General features: G+C 38.9%; 1 protein-coding gene across 2 annotated transcripts in view; it reads left to right on the top strand.

The window, feature by feature from the left end:
- TMEM161B (transmembrane protein 161B) overlaps window positions 1-14103 on the top strand; it is a 41676-nt gene that overhangs the window by 2670 nt on the left and 24903 nt on the right. For both annotated transcript variants that reach the window (XM_074569895.1, XM_074569896.1), the window contains exons 2-3: window positions 7780-7883; window positions 14011-14091. In XM_074569895.1, coding sequence (XP_074425996.1) covers window positions 7780-7883; window positions 14011-14091 — 185 coding nt within the window. The remainder of the gene's footprint in view (window positions 1-7779; window positions 7884-14010; window positions 14092-14103) is intronic.

The raw sequence follows: 14103 nt of genomic DNA, 5'->3' as shown, positions 1-14103 counted from the left end.
GCTCTGCCCTACAGCTGTGACCGCTCTAGGCTTCTCCACCTCCAACCCTCCAATGGGGCAAACAGCGAAGTTATCTGACCTTGGTTGTTATAGCGATAAGTATAACCAAGAGCCTCTGTGCGTACCATTCCTTGGTATAATTAGGTCTTACCACTCTGAGAGTGAACAGTTTGTGAACAATGTGCTGTTAATTTCAGAGTTTAGTCAGTTAGAAGAGGCCCAGCTAAAAAGTAAAATTACAAAACGGAAAATTGATTCTGTTTTACCTCAAACCAGGACAGCATAATGATCACTAGTTCTGTAATCTTGGTGCTTAGAGAGCCTCAGTGGAAAAAGAAGCCAGACTGTCAGGTAGAATGCTGTTGGCTGACTGAAATATAGTTTTGGTTTTAAACAAAACACCTTGTTTGAGAGGGAGTCATACTGCTGGTGACTGCTTTCATCTAGCAGTTCATGGCTGTCCTTTGAACATGTGGAGAGCCACTGATCAAGAGGGAAGTAACCTTTGGGCAGGAAAGACCCGCGAAGGTGAACAGTTTGGTGGTAGTCCTGAGTTCCTTGTTTGTTCTTCATGCGACTTTATGCATCATTGTTTCATCCCTGCTGTGCTGTAAACAATGGTAGGTGTAGGAAATTACAAATTCAGGGAAAACTTGTCCGTGAAGAAATAAAAAAAAAATAAAATATGAAGAGGTCGCTTGGCATAGATTTTTTTTTCCCCAAAATTAGCTTTATGAATGTCTGATTTTTTACAAATAGTAAGGTTTGAACTGCCTTAGATTGCTAGCTCTACAAGATATCACTCTGACTATAGGTATTTTGTGAAAGTAGTCTTTTTCCACAGAAAGCATTCATTTTAAACACTTTGCACAGTGAGCTCACTTTTCTTTGGCCATCCCATATAATGGTTTCTACTATTTAGCAAACAATTTTGAATTGCATTTATGTTTCAGGAGAGCACTGTCTTGCTTTTGCAAGCTGCAGCTTGAGCACACACATATACATGCAGACAAAATTTTGCATATGGAAGAGTCTCATCTAATAGCAGGAGCAATAATGTGTCATCCATCAAATGACATTTCAAACAGGTTGTATCGATTTAGCTTCCAGGCTTCACAAATACCATTGCACTTTGGAGTTGCAGAAGATAAGAATATTTGTTATATTATTCTGAGAGATCTTGCTGGTTGCTACTAATACAAAAGCTTTTCCATTTCTTACTTGAAAATTCACCACCTTTTTAGTATGTTTGTGTGCTACCATTTAAAGAAATTGATATGCCCTGAATTAACATCTATAGAATGCTCCAGTGCACTTGTGTAAAAGTCTTGTTCTTACAAAACTTGCCACTTCAGAAAAGTAAGTAGCTGGCATTGCATTTCTGAAGCTGACGTGGTAAATTGGATTCTACTACCTGTTTTTTCACACATGCAGTTGTATGGCTACTGCAGTCCTCGTGCGTACAGTGTTTGACTGCAGCTCAGGGCCCTCATCTTGCAGTGGAGGAGATCGTTATTTTTAGGGAACAAGTAGTTTCAAAGTCTTGTGTAAAGCTAGGTATTTGAATTATTTGTAATACCTAGGTGGTAGGGCAAAAAAAGAGGGGAAAAGCTGACCTGTTATGACAGGTGTGGGAGAATAACCTTGGGCAAGGTCAAAATAAGGAGACTGGAGTGGTGTCTTGGCATAAAACTATTAACCTTAGCTATCTTTGATCTGTATGTTCTGTAAATCAATTAATGATGAAAAGAAAAATGTCCTTTAGACAGAAGTATTTTAAAAAATTTGTTTTTTTTTTTTGTTTACTATTCTGAGATAGCTGTTGGTGTATTATAAGTGCTCTTAACTTGTAGATAAGGGTTTTTTTAACTTTATCTTCATTGCTTATTCATACTTTCTGTTCTCCTGTTTATCAGCAACAGTGTCTCCAGGTGTGTAGTGTAAAAGATACAGACTGTGAAAATCAAAGTTGAAGTTATACTTTATTCAACCTTGTACAACCTTGTTGCCTTTTAGGCCTGTTGTCTTTGTTTCACAATTTGAAGAAATCTGGCAATCTTTCCTTTAAAGTAGCTGCTAACACTTCTCTTGTAGACAACTTATGCATTCTCTGCTATGTTTATTAAAAGCTTTCTTGTAAAACGTGCTGTGTTGCACAAGCAAAAGTAAGAATGCCATACTTACTGAAGGACCTGGAACTGAGCACAGTGCTCAAGACTCTTAAGACACCTCTAACTAAAGACCTTCCACTGTCACAAACGCAGTCAGACTGCAGTTTATTAGACAGCATATTCCTGAAGAGCTTGTAATATTTCAGTCTTGTCTTTGACCACCAGCCTTGCCAGCCTCTGTTTTGCAGCAAAACCAACTTAACTATCTTCTATAGTCATCTTTTCTTTGTGCTGAGTGCTTCTTGGTGTTATACAGATTGACAGAAATGTCTCTGACCAGCAAGATCCTGACTTCTCCCTCTCTTGAATTTGGATTTCAAATTCCAAGCTGCAAACTTGATGCATGATAGGGACATGCAGTTACGTGGAATCGGAGAGTGCTGAAGGTCTTATGAAATGGATTCAGATAATGTCATTTTCCACAAACTGATCTGAAACTGCAGACCCTTTATTTAATCTGTGCAGCAGTTCCTCATCTAAGAGGTGAATAATGCTTGTATTACTGTTGAGTCATGCCTGTCAATGATTGTATGCTCAATTACTTTATCATAGGTCATGTGGGTTGGTGGGTTCCAGGTTTTGTTCACCAGAGGCCCTTAAAACTCTATTGTGATTGTGGACTTTGCCCTTGAGCATCTTCTCCCTCAAACACGTATCATACTCTATTAAGCAGGGACAGAATTTTTTATTGAAGTTACGGATTTCTGGATAGACTCTAAACTCTGTCCTCTAAATTAGAGTATGGCAAGTAGAGGATATTAGATATTGGTGGGAACAAACAGCTAATCTTCATATCCCTGAAACGAGTGGTTTTGAATTTAAACTGATATTAGTGGTAATGGGAAGACTTTAAAGTATGTGAGAGACTTGATCTAGACAGAGCCTGATTGGAATGAACTGTGTATTTTGTGGTTTTGTGTGTGGGGGTGGGGAAAAGATGTGTTCTGGTGTTATAATGTGAAATGGTTCGGGATATTGTAGGTTTTTCCAGAGTGTGTTAATAAACATATAAGTAGTGTGTAACCATCTACAGGTAAGAGAGTAGAGCTGGAAAAATGTTGTGCTTTGCATATAGCGTGTTATTTTGAGTGGCATATCAGCTACTGTATGCCTGTGCCATGTGGTCTTGGCTGATTGCAAGAAGATTAATGCAGTGGAATTTTTTAATGTCATGTGACAGCTGTAGTGTGTTAACATATTGTTCGTGGTTGATTACTAACCTTCAGGAATCAAGAGAAAAATGCCCTGATCAAGTGAGTGGGTATATAAATTTTTTTTTAATTGCTTGCAGTGTAGAAAAATACCAGAAGGATATTTCCACCACAAAGTCAGATTTAAAATTCAGATTAGGGATATCATTGTTGACTTTTTAAAATGTTTTTAAATTTTTTTAATGGCTTAAAATTTACGAGGTTGTTTTCAGTCGTAAGCTGAATTTTTTTTGTGTAGGTATTTCTATTTTTAATAAATATAGCAGTAACCTTTATGGGAGTGGGTACCGTGAATTTCTGCTGGAAGGGGGTGGGGCGGATGCGGAGAGATGTGCAGTGGCTTAAGACAAAATGATCCTAGTGGGCTCAGTTACAACTTGCAGCTTTCACGTGAGTGAGGAAATGGGTTTCTGTAGGTGCATTTTTAAATAGTTTGTTGAATTGTAAGTATTTTAGCTCAGCTAGTGGACTTGCTACACTGTATTAAAAAAAAAAAAACCAAAACAAATAACTGTCTGGACTTGCATTATTTTTCCGTCCTGTTGTCTTGAGTTCAAAAGGCATTTTCTTTCCCTTATGAACAGAAAGCCTTAGGAGTAATTGAAGATACAGGCTAGCACCTGATTAGGCAGTCCTCCTAATAAAAACGTTATTCTAGAGAAATATTAATGTAACTTTACACTGAGATAGTGAACTCTGAGGATCATGGCTTGGTAGGCAGGCTAGGTGGAGGCACAATGGTTTCTCTCACATATTGAGTAAAGTGGCTTATTGTGAAATGATCAGAATAAACATTTGATTTTTAAAATGCATGGTTTGTTTTGTAAACAGACTATATACCTCCTGAGCAGTTTAGTAATTTAAATATAATAAATCTATTATGCAGGCAGCTTGTTTAATAATGCTTCCTTTCATTTTAAGTACACTTCCCCTTGGCTAGGGAACTGGTTTGAGTAATCTTATGCACGGGATTCCAAGATGTGAAGAATCCCTAATAAAGGTATATACATATAGTTTTCAATCCTGATCTTCATCCTTGGTCTTGGTGACATGGAGCATAAGGAAACGTGAGGTGTTACCTTTTGAGGTACCTCAAAAAATTGATGGCACCAATGTAAAGAAGCAGTAGAATTTTCAAGGAGAGGAGGGGCAAATCAGCAAAGAGAGGCTTCAGTACTAAAGAAACTTAATAATATCTGAAAAAGAACACCCAAAGGTGTTATTTCAACTTATAAAAAGTAATAAGTACTTCTAAATTATACTTGACACTTTGTTATGAAATGTGTGGTAACATAGTGAAAGTGTTTACAAATGCTGAAAGGTAATTTATGCTTTCTTAATCTCCCTTAATCATGTTTTATAAAGGATGATACTGGACATCACCTGAAACATTTAATCTGCCTATACTTTTTCATAAAAGCAGTATTGACACAATTTCTGATATATTTAAATGAAAAAAAGCATTAAAAGGAGAAAAGAGGAGAAATTTCCTTAGTACAATACTTAAGACCAAGGAAAATATTGCTGATGAGGAGGGGGAAAGTTGATGATGAGTGGTGGATCCTGTAGTTTAACAGCTGTTTCCATAGCAGGTGTTGACAGCAGGGACTTGGTTTGTATGACCATAGGACCCTCTCTGAGTTTTGAGGACTGCTAGGAAGGAGCAGCATCCATCTGACCAAGTTGGGCAAAAGCATCTTTGCCAACACGCTGTCCAAACTAGTATGGAGAGCTTTAGACTAGGACTGAGAGAGAAAGGAGGTGATGACTCACAAGTTGACAGGAAAAAGTGGTGGACTGAGTTGATAAGCAAAGGATGTAGGGTGATGTGGAGAGTAGTCCTTGAAAACAACTAAACAGTGCAGAAGGGGGCTCACATAAGTGTAGCAACACAAACAAGAAAACAACTGTACACAGATAATGAGGCCAGCATTATGAGGGAGAAGCTTTTATACGTCTTCTGGGAAATTGGCACACTTGGGTGCATCTCTGATCTGCTTGTACACTAATGCATGGTGCCTGGGGAGAAAATAGGAAAGTAGGGGGCTGTATGAAGTTGCAGAGCTATGATTTCATTGGGATAACAAAGATGTGACGCGATAGCTCGTATGATTGGAGTGCTGCCATGGATGCATGCAGGCCCTTTAAAAGGACTGGCTGGGATAGGGAGGAAGGGGACTTGCTCTTAAGTGAGAGAGCAGAAGGGATGCATGGAGGTCTGCCATGGATGAAAAATGAACCATCTGAGAGCTTATGGGTAAGGAGTAGAGGGCAGAGCAACGTGGGTGATGTTGTTGTAGATGTCTGCTGTAGATAGCCTTAATCATAAAGAAGTAGAAGATAAGGCCTTCTTCAGACAACGGGAAGAATCCTCAGGTTTGCAGGCACTGGTCCTGTTGGGTACTTCAGCTGCCCTGATATCTTCTGAAGAGACAGCACAGCAGGGCAGAAGCAATCCATGAGACTTTTTTGTGTGCTTTGGTGGCAGTTCCCTAACACAGGTGGTTGAGGAGTGGATGAGGAGAGGTGCTTTGCTGTCCTTCAGACTTGCAAACAAGGAAGAACTGGTCGGTGATGTGAAGGCTGCACAGCCTTTGCCGCAGTGACTGTGGGATGGTGGAGTTCAAGATCCTGAGAGACGCATACGAAACAAGTATCAGGTTCATAGTCCTAGACTTCAGGAGAGCAGACTTTGGCCTGATCAGGCCTCAGCCTGAAAGAATCCTCTGGGATATGGTCTTGGAGAGAAGAGGGGTCTGGGATCACCTTCTTCAAGCTCAAGAACAATCCATCCTGATGTACGTGGATGAACATGGAGCTCATGACTAACCTGAAACATAGGAAGTATGCAAGTGGTGGAAGCAGGGTCAGGTCACCCGGGGGTCTGGGAAACGCATTCAGTTGAGCATAAGCCAGCAATGAGCCCTTGTGGCAAAGGCAGCCAGCAGCACCCTGGACCGCATTATGCTGAGAATCACCATCAGGTTGAAAAAGGTGCTCGCCTCTGCTCAGTACTGGTGAGACACTGGACTGCTGCATCTGGTTTGGGATTCCCCAGTACAAGAGAGACAGGCTCACCGGAGAGAGCCCAGTGCAGGGCCTCAGAGATTGTAAAGGGACTGGACTGTCTGTCATACGAGGAAGAGTTGAGAGAGCTGGGACTGTTGAACCTAGAGAAGGTTCAGGAGGCATTTTATCCATGCATATAAATACCTGATGGGGAGGAATAAAGAAGGTGGAGCAAGACTCTTCTCAGTGGTGCCTGGTGAAAGAACAAGAGGCAGTGGGCACAACGCAGAATATTTCATTTAAACATAAGAAAGAAAAAAACTATTTAAAGTGAGGGTGGTCAAATGCTGGTACAGGTTACCCAGACAGGTCGTAGAATTTCTGTCCTTGGAGACATTCAAAACCTGACTGAATACATGGCTCTGAGCAACCTGCTCTAGTTAATCCTGTTCTTAGCAAGGGAGGTTGGACTAGCTGATCTCCAGAGGTCCCGTCCAACCTCAGCTGTTTCACCATTCTGTAAGAATTGGTCTTTTCTTTCCCAGATTATCTTTACATTGAGAGAAACTTCTGTAAAAACAATGTGTGGTTAAATTTCCTCCAAGTGAACAGGTATGCTAAGTGGGAGAGGATGTGTTTGAACAATGGCAGTACTGCCTGCTGTGCTGCTAATGAGCTGTTCTTGGGGGATGAAGCTTACTTTTTCCTTTGTGGAGTTTTGGAGAAAATGATTCTCAAGCGTATGAGTAATCTGTGTTTTATTTGCCAGTGGTTAATTGCGTACTGGTTCCATATGTAGAAATACTTTTGCCTCCTGACCTTCTATAGTACATTGCATCACTACAAAGCTAGCGAAGTGTAATTCCCAACCTCTACAATATAGAAGGAAATATTTTCACTTCAAAATATTGTTAGTAACTAGCAGTAACCAAAAGTTAATGTCTAAGAATGAAAATTCATGATGCGGATGTAGTAAAATAGTGTTAATTCCAGTGGCTTTGTGAAGCGTCAACTGTTAAATCGTGTCAGAACTGAAAAGAGCACAAAACCCACAATTGTCATCAGTGATGTAATTTTAAGGCATGATGTCTTGTGAAATGCCACATCCACATGTGGCCTTACAGTCTGTGAAACAGGGACATGCGTTCCCAGTCTCTGACATGACAATGCTTTTTCCCTTCAATGAAGTATGTAACTGATTATATCAAGTTCCAGGGGATTTCTTGAAAGCTGTGATATAACAATTTTTTTCCTCCTCTAGTTTAAAAAGAACCAAAAAATGTTATCTTGACCATACAGGATGTTTTTAACTTTTTATTTTTTTTGAAAGGTACTTCAGCACTTTTCTAAAACACGTATTGACTTGTTATTAACTTATTCCTCTACAGGGTGTGATAGGTGTACAGTTGGTGGTTACCATGGTAATGGCTAGTGTCATACAGAAGATCATACCTCACTATTCTCTTGCTCGTTGGCTTCTCTGTAGTGGCAGGTAAGATAAGAAAGAGTTGCTATACCGTGTGTTAATATGGTAATGCAATTATGCATTAGAGTAGTAACAGTAAAACATACTAATTTAGGTTGTTTTCTTGAAAAATAATTAATCTGCTGTTCTTAAATTTGTTACTGTAGCATTGTAATACCTGACATACAGGCTTAAGGTATAAAGACAGTGTTGCTGCAGAAGAACACACTTGTTCATTGCTATTAATTGCACCAGTCATAAAGTTAGCTGTCATCCAGCTCTTATTAAAGACAAAATTACATACTTAAATAGTTAAACTGAATGAAAGGCACTGAAAAATGGAAGGATTTTTTTCTCTGCACTGCCTCAGTGTTCTTGATCATCCACCTGCTGATTAGCCTTGCATCTAAAGAGTGCTTAGGTATTTATTAAAAATTCTATTTTTTAATACTTCATAGGACAGGATTAGTATAAATTTCAATGCACTACTTCCTCATAACAATAGATCAAACAGACATAATGAGTTGCAAGGGGAGCATTCCCTGTGTGTCTGTATCCATAATCACAGTGAAAACGAGCAGCTGTTTTGAATATAAATCAGTATCTTAAATATTAAAAGAATCACGGGCACTGTGTTTTTTTGTTTGGGAAGAAAAACACTTTGTGTGATTAGAATGTAGTTTGCTGTCTTTTCTAATTGTTAAAATTTTGAGAATACCAAGTCTCTACTCCCTGATTCCTGAAGAAGTATCCTTGAATAATAATGAGCTCCACAGGAGTTTTACCAGTTTCTCATAAATTTCCATTGCCTTTTTTCCTGTACATCTCAGAGTTACCAACTTTTTAATTTTCACCATTTCACCACCCAAAGAGACGCTAAGGAAAAATGACTCTAAATGTTGTTTAGATGTGTGTTTAGGTGTCACTGGTTAAGTGTAATGGAAAACAGTAATTGTCAGGTGAATAATATGCAGAGGAACCACACTCTTAATTGTTGTGTGAAGTTTCATTGTTGACCACATCTGCAGGGTGTTAATCACCTTTTTTGTGCTCTAAAAAGAATATTAAATTAATGAATATGAAATTGCATACCATTTATTTTTAAGGTGTGTTACTACCATTGTGGTTTTTTTAGCAGTTATTCAAATGATGTTTTCTACTTTTTATGTCCTATTTAAAAGATTTATTTAAATTTTTATTTTGAATTGTAAATATTTAGTTGCTCTTTTTAAAGTATTTTTCAGTATTATACCCACATTGTTCATTCTTGTGAAGTTTTGCCTTTCTGTATTCTTGTTCTAAGTCATGCCTTGTGCCAAATACAGGGAGAGGTTTGCTGTTCAGATACTTTTTGTAATCCTTTTCTCCTGTTTTCATTGTGCACCTGCAGATTGATAAATACACAGCGCAGGATTTCTGCACTTGTGCATATGGAATTTGGCTCCCGCTGAAGTCAATGGGAGTCTTATGAGTCTTATTGCCTTTCATATTAGTACCCTTGAGAATCTCATTGTTGCTTTTCACTGTTCTTCTATTTATCTGGGAACTGTTTTAGTGCATTGTAATTTCAGTCATTGTGAATAACCTCCCGAATACAAGTATTATTTAAAGAGCCAAAAATAATGCTGTGTTCCAGAAATAAAAACAATTCAGAAGCTTCACTGCAACAAGAATCTGAATTTTAATGTCAGAAAGAAAAACAGTTCTCCTCGTAGTTTAGCTGACAAACTGTCTTTTATGTTAACCTGTTTTCCTTAGTGCTGTCTTTTTGCCAACAGTGTTTTCTTTGACAGACCTGTGTGGGTGGGGTGGTGGAGGGCTTTATACACACGTAAGTGTACAGACGCACTCTTGAGCAGTCCAGCTTTCTTAGGAAAAGTTGCTTCCTGACCCTCCTTTCCTTTGTCAATATACTTCAACTAGTCTTTAGTACCAAAAACTGCTTTTTAAGTTATTTGTCTTAAGTGTCTGTCTTCCAATGGGTTGGGAGGCTTTTCTAAGCAGGTAGCCTGAAATGTCTACAGATAGCCCTTGCCAAATGTGAGGGAGGATAAACACATTACCAGACAAGCTAGAAACTCTTAAGTGACCAGTTGGTTCCAAGATGCCTGTATGTGTGCGTTCAAAGCCCATTAAAAGGGAACGTGGACACTACAAAATTTAAAAGAATGTTTAGAATAGGTAGACATAAGATAATTATTTCTTTATGGAGTTTCCAGCTGTTTTTCATAGTTGAAAAACTATTTATCTAAATTTGTGAAGAAATACAAACTTTTTCAAACAATGTTATTTTCAGAGCTTGAACAGAGTTTGAATATTCATATTTATTGAAGTCAAAGAATTGGCAGCCTAAATATCTACATAAGCCTTTGCATTTTTGACTAATAAAACATTCTCTAACAAAATGTTGCTTTTAAGTTGCTCAGCTACATTCCGTTTTCAGGTCACTTCAGGAAGACAGGATAAAACGGATGTTTTGTAGTGCACTCATTAATGCCCTTCATTCAAATTAACTGGGGCATATCTCTGCTGTTGTTGCTATTTAAACTAACTTGGATATGTCAAAGCTACAGAGTGATCTGTTGTGGGATCTCGGTTTTAAACATCTATAAGCTAAAGCAGATACTAACTACTCTTTCTTTTTTTTAGCTCTACCTTTAAGAAAATGTCTGTTGGTTTTGAGATTGTAAATGCAAGGTGTGTAGGGTTTATTAACTAAAAAAATCCCCAAACTCTTGTAGCCTATTAGTTGTAATTAGGAATCACTTGCAACATAATTTAGTTGTGTAATTAAGAGCAAATTGTTGTTTAAGTGTTTGATTTGTGTTAGTATTTTAAACAGAACAGGAATTCGCTCTGTTCTGCTGTATTAGGTACTATATCTATGCAGGATAGATTTTGAAAAACTAGTGTTCCAACACAGCTGATTTTCATCACTACAGAACTACTTGTGGTATTTTCAGCATGCCAAGTTCTGATCTGGGAGATGGTGACAACGCAGAAGACTATTTCTCTGCTTTCTCCCACATTCTCTAGGTCGTGTGAAAGACAGGAAGAAGGTAGTATCTCCAGTGTAGGTTGTAGTCTTGGATGAGAAGGTAGTTGCTCTGGTTTCTGTGTGATTCTCAGTGTTAAGTCTTTTTTTGCAGCAAAGTTTGCAAACAGCAAATTTTTCAGCTGGGACCACACATCATAAAAATAAATTAATGGAATAACTTTCTCTCTTACTGGTGCCTCAAAAAACTCCACAAAGAAAATTCAAACCCCCCCCCCCCCCCCCCCATCTTGCTCTTGCAGAGTCTGTAGGAGTTACCATTTTTCAGTTTTTGAACTGCAGTGAATTCCTGCAAGGGAAATTTGCAGCATGCAGTGGTTTGGATCTCTGTGATGTATTACTGACTGGTACTGAAGTTCTTTTCTCTTGAAGAAATCCCAGCATCAGCTGATTCTTTAGCACATCAGTACGTACTGACACAGGCTCGTGGAACTTCCTATTAACTAGATGGTATTCTTTGCTGGTTTGAACACTTACTTACCCATTGTGCCATTTTTTAAGGTATTTTAAGATGATGTCCATGATCTCTGTGGAACTACCTGTTTAATACTTCTTTATTCCAGCAATTAAACTGCCAAAATTGGGAGCTCTTCCTGAAATGTGTTGTGTTCTTGTTGCACCATTTTTCTTCATTCCCACTTCCTTGTCTTCTGCCAGGTTTAGTGTAGTGTCACGGACAGTATCAGGATAGAGAGACGACTGTCTCATGTTTAAGATCTGCCAGGCAGGCATGTCCTCTGTGTTACATAGATTTCATTAAAATTATAGGTATTCTTTCTCGTAGTCTTTATCCAGTGTCCCTTTCAGAACATGTGTGCACACACAAAGCATCCATGTCATTGTGAGGAAGGCAGAAGAAGTATAATATTGCTCGTTGTGGCTGCTTGCATTTATGATTGTTTCTGCTTTTAGCATGAGTCTCGTAGCAGTGGACCTCCCGCAGTATTTGTTGCGTAGACAATGTTCCATGAAGAATGACAAAATTTTTTATCTTTATGTGAAAGGCCATATTCTGCAAATATAAAGATGGGTGAATCAGACTTCCACTTGGGACAAGAAGCCTTTCCAAAACAGAGCTGGGAATCAAGTGTTACCAAGTGGCTTGAAGTTATTTGGATTTGATGTTTGTTTTTCAAATTTGCTTTGCTATCTTTTTGAAACTGAATGTAACTTAATCTCTAATTTGCCAATTTAGAATGGTCCTATTTGATGATGTTTTCTTAACGTGAGAAGTACTGATGGTTGTTCATTCCATTATCATCTCCTAGCTATTACCCTGTGTTAACCAGGGTCACCTATTAGTGGCCTCCTACTCCAGAAAAGTACTTCCACATAAACACAGATAAATTTTCCAAGTCCGTTCCTGTTAATATTTGGGCTCCTTTGCCTCAGCATTTCAGAATGGAGATCAGAGTGACATCCTTCCTACATCTGGGCAGCAGCCCTCCCTTGTTGAATGTGGAAAAGACCTTCTTTCAGCTACTAAGGTTCTTGACATGCTTAGAGATTAAGGTAGAATGTACCATCTTAGAAACTTAACCATTTCTGTTTTTCGTCTTCAGAATTTCTGTGACACTACTTGCCTTTTAAATAAATGAGCAATGGATGGATGCATTGACTTGTGAAAGTGGAAAAACTTGCAGCTCAACTACATGTAACTTAGTGATTTTCTTTTTTTTTTTTTAGTAGCACTTTTTCTAGTACGTGTTGAAGATATCACTGAGGAGATGTTTAGGAAAGGAATGTTGATGTTATGATCTGCTCTGCCTAAGATAAAAGACTTGTAATGGTTATTTGATAATAGCTGTTCCGGTTTCTGGAAAATTTACTGTTTTTTTGAGAGGTATAATTATACTTTATAAAATCATTTAGAATATGGTTCTAATAGGTAATTGTAATGCTATAATTATTCTAGTGAATTTCTTCCAATATCAGGACAACCTTTTTTGCTGTATTTGATAACTTGAAAATTTGGTTGTTTGAAAAGTGAAGGGCTTTCACTTGAATGACAAAGTGGCAAAGCTTTCTAATTATGAATCAGCATCTCACGTGCTGAAGAGTACTGAAATGTATCTGTGGTTGTTCAGGCAGGGTTGGTACTTGCACACAAAGGTATTTTCGTACAATCATAGAATACCAGGTAGGAAGGAACCTCAGGGATCATCTGGTCCAACCTTTCTTGCCAAAAGCACGCCTAGACAAGATGGCCCAGCACCCTGTCCAGCTGAATCTTAAAAGTGTCCAATGTTGGGGAATCCACCCCTTCCCTGGGGAGATTGTTCCAATGGCTGATGATTCTCAGTGTGAAAAATTTTCCCCTTGTGTCCAATCGGAATCTCCCCAGGAGTAACCTGTATCCATTTATCCCTTGTCTTTTCCTTCTAAAAAGGGAGTATCTTTTTTATTTATAGCCACTCTTTAAATACTGGAACCTGGTGATAAGGTCTCCCCTAGGCCTTCTTTTCTCAAGACTGAAAAAATCCAATTCACTCAGCCTTCCCTCATATGACAGGCTTCCCAGTCCTTTGATCATCTTAGTGGCCCTTCTGAGGACCCTCTCCAGCCTGTCCACATCACTTTTGCGTAGTAGGAACCAAAACTGAACACAGTGTTCCAGGTGTGGCCTGACAAGTGCTGAGTGGGATAATGACTTCTTTGTCTCTGCTGGTGATGCCCTTGTTGGTGCAACCCAGCATCCCGTTGGCTTTCTTTGCCGCAGCAGCACACTCTTCACTCGTCTTGAGCTTGTTGTCCACTAGGACACCCAGGTCCCTTTCCACAGAGCTGCTCCCCAGTCGGGTAGATCCCAGGCTGTGCTGCACTCCTGCATTATGTTTTCCCAGGTGCAAGAGCTTACAGTTGTCCTGGTTGAACTTCATAAGGTTCTTGTTAGTCCACTCCTCCAGCCTGCCCAGGTCTTCCTGCGGGGTGGCTCTCCCTTCTGAAGTGTGAGCCATTCCTTTGCTTAGGTGTGGCAAATGACCCGCATTTTAATATGAATATAGATCTGTGTTGATATATGGTTTTTTTTAAAAAACAAACCAAACACTAAATTGCCAATACTGATACTGTTTTAATTTGGATTTTCTTTTTCTTTAGTTTACGGTGGTATCAGCATCCTACTGAAGAAGAGCTACGGATTCTTGCAGGGAAACAAAGAGGGAAGAGCAAAAAAGATAGGTAAATACTTAC

This window comes from Larus michahellis, chromosome Z (assembly GCF_964199755.1).
Source record: "Larus michahellis chromosome Z, bLarMic1.1, whole genome shotgun sequence".
Taxonomy (NCBI): Eukaryota; Metazoa; Chordata; class Aves; order Charadriiformes; family Laridae; genus Larus; species Larus michahellis.
Note: the sequence above shows the minus strand (reverse complement) of the source record. Positions and strands in the feature narration are given on the sequence as shown.